This window comes from Onychostoma macrolepis, chromosome 04 (genome assembly GCF_012432095.1).
Source record: "Onychostoma macrolepis isolate SWU-2019 chromosome 04, ASM1243209v1, whole genome shotgun sequence".
Taxonomy (NCBI): domain Eukaryota; kingdom Metazoa; phylum Chordata; class Actinopteri; order Cypriniformes; family Cyprinidae; genus Onychostoma; species Onychostoma macrolepis.
In genome coordinates, this window is record NC_081158.1 from 13,787,846 (window position 1) to 13,797,812 (window position 9,967).

A 9,967-nucleotide genomic window follows, 5' to 3' on the forward strand; every position below is an offset into this window, starting at 1 on the left:
TATAAAACCTATTTTGTGTGAATACATTTTCAGTACATTGAAATTATATTCTGTTTTGACATCTCTGTTGCTGTGAGAGACAGACTAAAATAAATGGCCAGTGAAAGTTTAGTTATCACCGATCTGTAAATCCTTAAATCTCACTACTCACTTCTTGAATTGAAGGAAAGGGAATACCAAATGAACTGGCTAAAGAAGGGTGTCCTACAAAACTTCAAGAGGACCATCTGCCTGTTGGTACTGTTGCTGCTGACCTTTATCAGCAGGAATTGGGATCAGCCTTGAAAAGGGAATACATTTTTGGATGTGATCCTTTCCCATCTGAAGAAACCCAACAATGGACTGAAACTGAGTTTGGTTCTCACTTTGACTTGTTATCACTACACCAAAATGTGATAAACCATAACTATGGCCCTTTTAAAGATGCAGTTTTGTCTCTTATTGATATCACCAGAAGCTGTGTGTGACCTGTTACAAGTGACCTGCAATGATCAATGAAACGGTATACTGCAAAAAAATATTTATTACAGAAATTGTAAAACCTGTTTCAATCCATAACAATTGCACTTAATTACAAATGCATTCCACTTTTAAAAGTCTCTGTTATTTTTTTTTGTGTTCTTGTAAACAAACTGGGCTTTTGCCTAAAAACTAATCTCATCAGATTGAATGTAGATACTGTAACACTAACTTCCTTGAACTTAATTGCATTTACCAGCTAGTGTTCTACCCATAAACATTAAACAGGATGTTGCAGCTTATTATACCAACATTACACTACAACTTTTTTTGAGAACTGATCAGTGAATTTAACAGCCGTAACATGGGTAACATCCTTACTGAAACAATGATGCATGACTTATTCCATTTATATCTCACTGAAGAAAGGCAGGACATCAGAGAGACCCTTAACCTGATGCACCTTGGTATTGAACTCTTCTGCCCTGCATTTCAGACGGTTATCGGCATTTAACAGCCACTGCTCCACACATGTTCGGCATCCAACCAGAGACTTGAAACATATGGCAAACATGGGCTCCGACAGTAGAGCTGTAAGGTTTTAAAGGTGCTGTATGTAGGATTTTGACTCTACTAAAGCATAAAAATACCATAATATGTTTGCAGATATTTAAGAAACATGCTAAGTTAACATACTTGTTTATCTGAAAAAGTCAGTTATTCTCCTTTGAAAATGTGCATTCCGGCCCGGATTGTCTGTGTTTGTTATGGTTTGTGAAACCTGCCCACTGCCAGTTTACCCAATTGTATTTCTGCACCGCGGGTTGCCAGTGGGTGGAAAACACAGTGTATTTAAGTGTCTTCATCATCATGTGAGCTCGTTCCTGTTGATGTCATTAGCATCAGCACCTTTAAACAAAGAAATGATTGATGCTGAAAATTACAGTTACTTTCAACATGAAATAAAATTAACTGAACTAACTGACTGTACAAGTACCCACTACTACATATCTTACATATACCTTTACAAACAAGACAGGTGAAGGCATCCTTCATTTGGCACAGAGAGTCATTTGACATTACTGCTGTGGTTTTGGTCTTAGCAAGCTCAGACAGCTGGTTTATTGCTGAAGTGATGTTTTGGTGGCCCTCGGCACCTTGCTTTAGTTGGTCAATTTTAGCAATGACCTCTTGTAATCTCGAACCGTCTTCAGACCTTCGACTTAAAACGTAGGGACAGTAAAGAAAGGATGGTCAAGACAATAACAACAAAAAAAGCAGACTAATAAATGAAGTTCAAATAATAATAGTGCATAAGAACTGATATTTGAAAAAGTTCAAAGTCACTAGCACACAATGTAACCTAAATTTGGACCTTTTTATTCACAGGCGATATGATTTCACATTCGAAATGTTGTATTACCTTACTTTAGCTCTTCTTCCATTCTGGAACTCCACAAAGTCTTGTTCAGGGATGGCATAGATTTTTCTGGAGTTCTGTTTCCAGTAATGGGAGCCTTAGGAGTTAGAGGATATGTATTTTGTTTCTGTATTGCTGTAAGTCAACATTAATGTTAATTAGAATCTGCTAATTAGACGTTTCTGGTCATACAACTCACTTATTGTGGCCTCCGAGTCAGTTATTTCGTTTCCTTGGCTGTCTGTGAGGGTAAGTGGCTCATGACAGCTTAAGGCATCCTTCACCTTTGATGTTATTCCTTCAACAGTTGCATCAGCTTCCAAAAAGCGAATGACCACTGTCCTTGAAGTACTTAACTTTTCATTCACTATTTCAGCAATATGGATTGACCTAGGGATTAATCAGACAGTTTAAAATCACACCTATGGGTCTAAACTAATATTAATATATTATAGGATGAAATTTTAGCAGCAGAGATGTTGCATAATTAACAAGTAACCTTTGGAACGATCTTGCTGGGAACAGGCCACCAGCCCGTGGAGTTCCAGGTGAAGCTCCTGGTGTTTTCAGTGGAAGCAGAAAATGAAGGTCGGCGCATGAAGGCAAAAGGAACACCTGCAGTGTGTAGGGCTCTACTTGCAGGGGGCTGACTTTGATCTGAATCTCCATGGACCTCGTAATGACCGCGATGTGAAAGACTGATGGTGCAAAATCGTCCTGTTGGCTCTGGGAATATTGCAGTGTTTGCATCATCTGTAATGTACAGACTACTGCCATTGACCTGTTTAATTGGATATAATGATACATGATTTGTTTACATGATAGAACACCATGAAAGTTTGAAGAACATTTTTTTGTAAAAAAAGTTTAAAGTTTAAGTAAACATTAAAAAAACTCAAGTCTCTCGCATATTCAGTTACAGCATAAACAACATGTTTCCACCATTAACATTATTGAACATGTAAAAATATAATATTTCAACATACTTGACAGAATTATATATATTTATTCCTATTCCCGCCCCTTTCCTAATTCCGCCTTTTTAAGCTTATGTCTTACTTAATAGTAACTTTGCTGTCAAACAGGACAACGAATTATGAATAACGTAATATTTCGCCACAAAGGGGTATTTACATTATTTGTGTGCAAAAAAAAAAAAAAAACCTGTACAGCATAGTTAGTACATGTGCCTAGATAGCAATTAAATATGTAGAAGAAGTTATGGAACAAATTTAACAATTTCGCACCAAGGATTTGTGTCAGTTTTATACAGTTTTTCAACCGAGACCGATCTCCTTTCCATTAACGTTAATCAATTTGAGGTTTTGCCACCTGTTAGTACTAATGATAGCGTTAGGATATGATCGCGAATGGTATGGGTCCTGACAGATCATATTTGATCATAATCTAGACACCCAGAGCTATTGAAATCTGTAACTGTTAAGATTTATTGATTGAAATCGTCTTAATTTTAGCCGCGGGAAGGATATTGGGATCTTTACGATAGCAAGTTACTTTTAACCAACATTAACTAGCATCACCTCATTCTACCTGTCATTAAGTCACATGCAACTGTGCTAATTATTAGCATTACTATTCTACCTGTAGAATCACGTCACCAAGCTAACTAAGTCGCTGTGAAATGTGTACGCATAGTGCATAACAACATCACAATATCCTTAACGTGCAAAACTGTTAATAATTAGTTGAACAATGACAGAACCTGAAAAATCCTGCATATCTTGTCCATACACGTCATCATCTTTCAGTGTAACTCGTTTCCCTCCTCGAAAGAAAAAGAAAGTTTCGAAACCGAAAGTTTCCATGCTGGCGGCCGTTTTTGAATGACAGGCACGTGGCGATTGACAGGACCCGCTGCCCGCTCAGCTGACTCGATAGCTTCCAGGTCACTGCAATCAATCTGCACAAAATTGAGATGTAAGATTTTCACACGCATATTTTAATTTATAAACACATTTGAAAAAATCGGACAATGGGTATTTTTTTATAATCAAAGCTGTATTTGCTTTTGTTTGAAAACAAATGCTTTTGTTTTCCTATTTCTAAATGATAGTCGGGAAACAGCTTGATTTCCGATTTTTGTTTTCTAATTTCAAAAGGAAAATCCGTTGGCCGCCAAGTACATTGACCAAACACAATAACACTGTCATGTACATTACCATGCCAATCCCTCCAAGAGTTGTCATGATAGAAATCCAAAATTCTGTCATGAAACTCTAGATGGCGTAGTCCGATAGGTCAAACTCAGTCTGACATAATGACATCATCACATGGCGCAGCTGATTTGTTCTTTTTGTATCAGCAGCCAATAAGCTTGCTGCTCAACATTCAAATACTTGCTGTAGCAGTTGCAGTGCACTTCAGAAACCCTCCACCTTCCCCAGCTCCACCTGTATAGATATGCTACGAGGTGATTCAACATGCAGCATCAGCAGCAGCGTAGCAGATCTATTCCGCCAAGACTTATATTTATTTTACTTTTATTCACTTTGGTACTATTATCACAATTAACAACATTTTCAAAACTCTTAGTACAAAAATCCAAACTGATCAAACTTGCAACACAACTTTCAAAGCCAGATCTCATGCTTTCATTACAATTTTCATTACAATTACACATTTTCAGCCCACATAATCATCGTTTCAAAACATGATATTATTGTAATATGTAAACAGAACATTCAGAATGACCAATATTAGTTAATTCAATAGCAAACAATGCAAGATACATGTTTAAAATCACCCTTGTTGTTAAAATAGTTACAGTAACTCAGGCTACAGATACATTAGAAATGACATGTACATTCTCTAATTTACATAATTTACATAAAAATTGTATGTAATAATATATATTCATTACCTCATCAAAAGTTGTGATGAAGTACAGTATGACACGACCATGAGGTTTTTGTAAACAGAGTTTGCTGCCAATACAGTAAATTTTGTCACTGTACCATATGACAGTACCACATGGTATACCGTTCTGTAAAATGTTGTATTTGATGCCATCTGTCTCCTTTCTTTGGATGCATCTCTTATCAATCAGATTTTATACAGTCATTACTATTCCTCTCTCTTGTACTCTATCCTGCTCTATGTTCACAAACTGAAAATCTCTCTCTCTCACCCACACGCACACTTCGAACATATTGGATTTCATCTAAGGTAAATATTACTTAAAATGTAAAAGTAATTCATTACATTTGGTTATTCATATTAGAAATAGCAAACAAGTTCTATAACCGGGGTTGGGCAAGTTACTTCCAAATGTAATACATTATATATTACTAGTTACTGTCATTTGAAAGTAATTAGTTACATTACAATATTACTTTCTCTGAATTGTATTACATTACACTACTTTTGTATTAATTTTTGAGTTACTTTCATCACAGTAGCCACAGAAGTATGACTAGGCATTGTAAAATGCTGAAATGTAGTTTACTGCTGCTCATTATACATCCTGCGGAGGGCGTATAGAATAATGTGGTATAGAATAATGACTGTCGGCCCCCATACCTATTAACAACATAACGTAATGCAAGTCTCATGGTGCAATACAACAAGTAACACTCACTGTCAGAAACACAAAAGTAGACAAATGATCATAGTCAATTATGGTATAGATACCAATCAACAGAGCTAGCGCCCACTATAATGTAACCCATAGCCTATAGACAAGGCATTATGCATAACATGCAAGATGCACAACCTCTTTTTCTTTTCTTTTCTGTTCTTTTCTTTTCTTTTAATTCAAGTGAGGATTAGGCCTTAAGCAATATGGCTCTGTCATTTCAGTCCAACTTAAAAAATTAACATGTAGTCTAATAAATAAATAAAACAGGCCAAATAGAGGAACATGGCTATTTGCCAAACAACACCTAAAATATAGTAAATAGACTACCAAACTGTCACGAATCTGGTCTGCACTCCCGTTCATTCACCACTAGAGGTCACCCGCTCACCACATGGACTTTCACACCACACATCACATGGACTCTTGCACTTCACCATCTAACTACATTTCCCATCATCCACTACTGATCACAGCTGTCACCAATCACTCATTGCACCAATCACCCGCACACTGATCACATACCCTATTTCAAGCCTGGACTTTCTCTCCCTCGTCACCGAGTATTGCATGCATTATCGCTGCCCTACAGAGCTCCGTTAGTTTTCCTAGTCTTGCCTTGCCTAGCCTAGCCCTGCCTTTGTTGGATTGTGTTTTCCCCTGCCTGGACTATCGCTCACGTTTCGGTTTACCTCTCCTGTCTCGCCCCTTTGGATACTGTTTGCCGATCGCCGACCCACGCTTGTCTCTGGTTACTCTTTGTCTTGCCCATATTATACCTGTTTGCCATTGTTTTGACCCTGCCTGTTATGACCACGTCTCTTGCAAATAAAAGTCTGCACATGGATCCGCACGCCTCTCGTCTCGTCAGCCCCGTAACAGAAACAAAGGCTGGTAATTCAAATCACTCACAGATACACCTATAGCTAATGACTCTGTGGAGCTAGCACATTTGTCAAGAATACAAAAAAAGCAATCAAATAAAAGCACTCGGCCAATTAGGCCTAGGAAATATAGCTCAGTCATGTCACTTATGGCTGCAGGCTCTTCTGGTGTAATGAAGTAGCACTTCCTCATAAGGAGGAACTTGATGTGGTCTCTTCTCATTTCTTCTTTTCCCCAGTGCAACTTCAACTTGGCCAGTGAGACAGCAGCCAGTAGCAATTGTGGCGGCAAATCGAGTTTTGATTGCTCCCACAATAACTTCATGCAGCCCATTGGTTATTTGTGATCGGCCATGTTTTCTTGCTGAATTTTGTCCATGAGAACTTCCAGGATTGGTTGAAGCATTCCATAAAAACAAGTGTCCTCACCTTGTAGGATGTCCAGTGCAACTGTGTGTGTATTCCTTGAGAAACTGGTATTCCCTGTTGGTAATACATTTAATCTGGAGCTGTGTGCGGAGTTTATTGATGTCAGTGAGGAAAAGGAAAACGGCTCCTGATCGCGCTCACTTCCATCAAGAGGGGGACCTCCAAGCATTTTCGGTGAATGAAGAGTGCCTTGTGTTCGAGCCGAACTACTCTCATGTTGTCCTGAGACCCCGGCCTGGATACGTGCCCAAGGTTCCCACCACGCCCTTCCGCAATCAAGTGGTGAACCTGCAAGCACTGCCCTCGGAGGAGGCAGACCCAGCCTTGGCGTTGCTGTGTCCCATAAGAGCACTACGCATATACATGGACTGCACTCGGAGCTTTAGAAGCTCTGAGCAGCTCCTTGTCTGCTACGGAGGTCAGCAGAAAGGGAAGGCTGTCTTCAAGCAGAGGTTGGCCCACTTGATAGTGGATGCTATCGCCTTGGTGTATCAACCTCAAGGCGAGCCGTGCCCCCTGGGGGTGAGGGTTCACTCCCTGCGGAGTGTTGCTACTACCTATGCGTTGGCACACGGCGCCTCTCTGGCAGACATCTGTTGAGCTGCGGGCTGGGAGACAACAAACACCTTCACAAGCTTTTACAGTCTCCGCGTTGAGCCAGTTTCTTCCCGTGTGTTGTTTAACAGGTAAGTGGCGGGAAGAGCTGGCCGGTGTCAAGCTTGCTGCGCTATTCCCCCTCACCCGGGGATGCAAGCGCCTTTTTCCTCCTCCAGTAAGTTCACCGGACGGCGAACCCTGGTGGAGTTCCTCCAGCACCCCTGGCAGTCAGACTGGGCGGAGCAGTCTGACACCAGGCCCAGTTATCAGCGGAAAACCCGATGAGTGGATGCACCTGTCGCCTATTTATACCCGTATGCACGGGGAGTGGCTCAGGTATGCAAAATCCATTGCCATTTTCCTCTTAAAGTCAGAGATGATTGGGACTCTCAAGTGAATCCCCCCCTAATGTCGTCATGACATAATGTATCCGTTCCCTCCATCAGGGAACGAGGGTTACGTACGTAACCGAGACGTTTTCACTCGCTCCGAGAGCGCACCACCACCACTCCATCACAACTACATTTCATGCCAATGACCCGCAATATAACTGCATATTAACATATTTAGCTAGCCTGATAGAGAAGGATCACTCAAATCAGAAAGAATGTGTGAACATGATTTAAACAAGTACTACAACACTTAGTCACACGCAATTGCTCTCTCAATATTGCATTCAAACCAATGTAAACTTACAGTGCTACTTCATCGAAAATCTGTAGGAAATGCATCGATCCGTAGGTAAAACAACTGATGAAAATGTACTATTATTTTTATCACAAACAAAACTTGCACTGAAAAAAGCAGCAAAACTTAATGTTGATAACCATGTTATTAGCTTGTCATGTGGTAGGAAAAACGTTTGCACACTACTAGTATTCCAATAAGCCACTTTGAAATTCTCCTGTTATTTTATTTATTTAATTTTTAATATACGTTATGAACAGAACTGTGCTATTTCAAACAAGCTGAAATGCTTTAGCCGCAGAGCGGTGTTTCTGATATCAGTGAGCGTGGAGTGGAGCGGGAGCGGGAAATGGTGAACCCGGAGCGGAGCTGGAGCGAAATTCTTGATTTCTTGAAGGAGACTGATAAGACATAAACACTGTTATCCGTACATTTGTACATTCTCTAACACGCATATTTTGGATACACAGTTCATTTAAAAGCCTCTGGTGTGTAAAAATAGTAAATATCATTATGCCTTCCTGTTTTCTTTACACTAATAAAAGTTATAGGGGGCATGAAATAGTTAAAGAAACTTCATTCTAATGCTCATTATATTAGTCAGCGCTTATGCTAATGATTAACTTATGCTAACAGCGATGTTTATTACAATCCGACATTCAGATTAAAATATGGAATAATATTCATAACAGAAGTTCTAAATATAAAAAAAATAAATTGAAACTTACCTGCTTTAACTCTTTCATTTGATCCGGGTGTCGGTCTTTAAGGTGTTTTGTTAGTTTGATGTTTCCTCCTTTTAAGTCGCCTGTCTCCTTTCGCACCTTTTGGATAGCGCATCAAGAACCGGGTTGACGGGTACTCGGTACCACCGGTACTTAAGAAAAGCTGGTACTGCAATGTTTTCATTGTTTTAGTACCTACTTAGTTGCGAAATACCTGTTCTTTTGACAACACTATTGGACATAATGTGGCTTTTATAAAAATCTGGGTAGCACTTTATTTTACAGTACGTGTACTTCCCTGGTACATACGGTAAATATCTTGCACCTACAGGTAAATGAGTGGTAACACAAGGTACTTACCTGAAGTGTATGTACATGGTAACAAATAAGAAACAAATGTATATACATTAGTAAGTACAGTAAAGTATCTAATTAGTTACTATGTACGGGCACTACCTGTAAGTGACCATTCTTACCCATACTTGTCTGTATGTACAAACTAATTTCCATGCATGTACGACTGTTAAGTACAGCTGTGTTTCTTATTTGTTACCATGTACATACACTTCAGGTAAGTACCTTGTGTTACCACTCATTTGCCTGTAGATACAAGATATTTACCATGTACGTACCAGGGAAGTACACGTACTGTAAAATAAAGTGCTACCATGTGGGTCTTTGACATTCATTCAAAAATAGATAAATTCCTAGTGAGTTATTATTATTTTCTATTTGTCTAATTAGCTGAAAATTAAATGACTTCTATGGAGTAAATGTTTAAAAATGTTAATTTATAAAACTAACAGGATAGATTATACAGGCATAATAGATGTGTTTTTAAGACTTCAGTATAAATGCTCACTATTTTGATTGGTAGAGACCAGGATATTTTTTTCAGGATAAAAATAAAAGTATTTAGGCAGCTACCTGTGGGAAATAACTGGAATATTAAAACAGAAATTCTAAACCAGATTTCAGAAATGTAGTCACACCTTTCCTGTACATACTGTAGTCCGTTGCTAATAGCATAAGATTAAACTAATAATGCTGCCTACAATTTATTTTTTACAGGATTTATCTGAAAGCAGTGAAGAAGAATTTCATCAGGTGAAGAGTTTGTCCCTGAATTGGAATCTGACCCGAACTCAGACATGGAAATTGATTTAGAAAG

The 9,967-nt window shown here is 38.9% G+C and overlaps 1 protein-coding gene across 4 annotated transcripts; it reads right to left on the reverse strand.

Annotated features, from left to right (window-relative positions):
• Positions 1-583: 583 nt before the first annotated feature.
• LOC131538978 (uncharacterized) lies at positions 584-9,041 on the reverse strand. 4 transcript variants are annotated; one of them, XM_058773206.1, is made up of 6 exons: positions 8,800-9,041; positions 3,603-3,800; positions 2,379-2,660; positions 2,079-2,269; positions 1,883-1,976; positions 584-1,681 (listed from the first exon to the last, which is right to left on the reverse strand). In XM_058773206.1, the coding sequence occupies exons 3-6, from the start codon at positions 2,654-2,656 to the stop codon at positions 1,312-1,314; spliced, it is 933 nt and encodes a 310-aa protein (XP_058629189.1). In that variant the 5' UTR covers positions 2,657-2,660; positions 3,603-3,800; positions 8,800-9,041; the 3' UTR covers positions 584-1,311. The 4 variants fall into 4 exon arrangements, with proteins under 4 accessions (XP_058629189.1, XP_058629191.1, XP_058629192.1 ...); XM_058773208.1 differs by lacking the exon at positions 8,800-9,041 and having other exon boundaries at positions 3,603-4,008; XM_058773209.1 differs by lacking the exons at positions 3,603-3,800; positions 8,800-9,041 and having other exon boundaries at positions 584-1,368; positions 1,482-1,681; positions 2,379-2,933.
• Between the last annotated feature and the right edge of the window lie 926 nt (positions 9,042-9,967).

What these genes read in the sequence shown, in the direction of transcription:
- LOC131538978 (XM_058773205.1), bottom strand. Translation starts at nt 2,686, where the DNA reads ATGTATCATTATATCCAATTAAACAGGTCAATGGCAGTAGTCTGTACA. An exon ending in CCAGCAAGATCGTTCCAAAG is followed by an intron (nt 2,270 to 2,378) that starts GTTACTTGTTAA and finishes ATTAATCCCTAG; the next exon opens with GTCAATCCATATTGCTGAAA. An exon ending in GGAAGAAGAGCTAAAGTAAG is followed by an intron (nt 1,682 to 1,882) that starts GTAATACAACAT and finishes CTACGTTTTAAG; the next exon opens with TCGAAGGTCTGAAGACGGTT.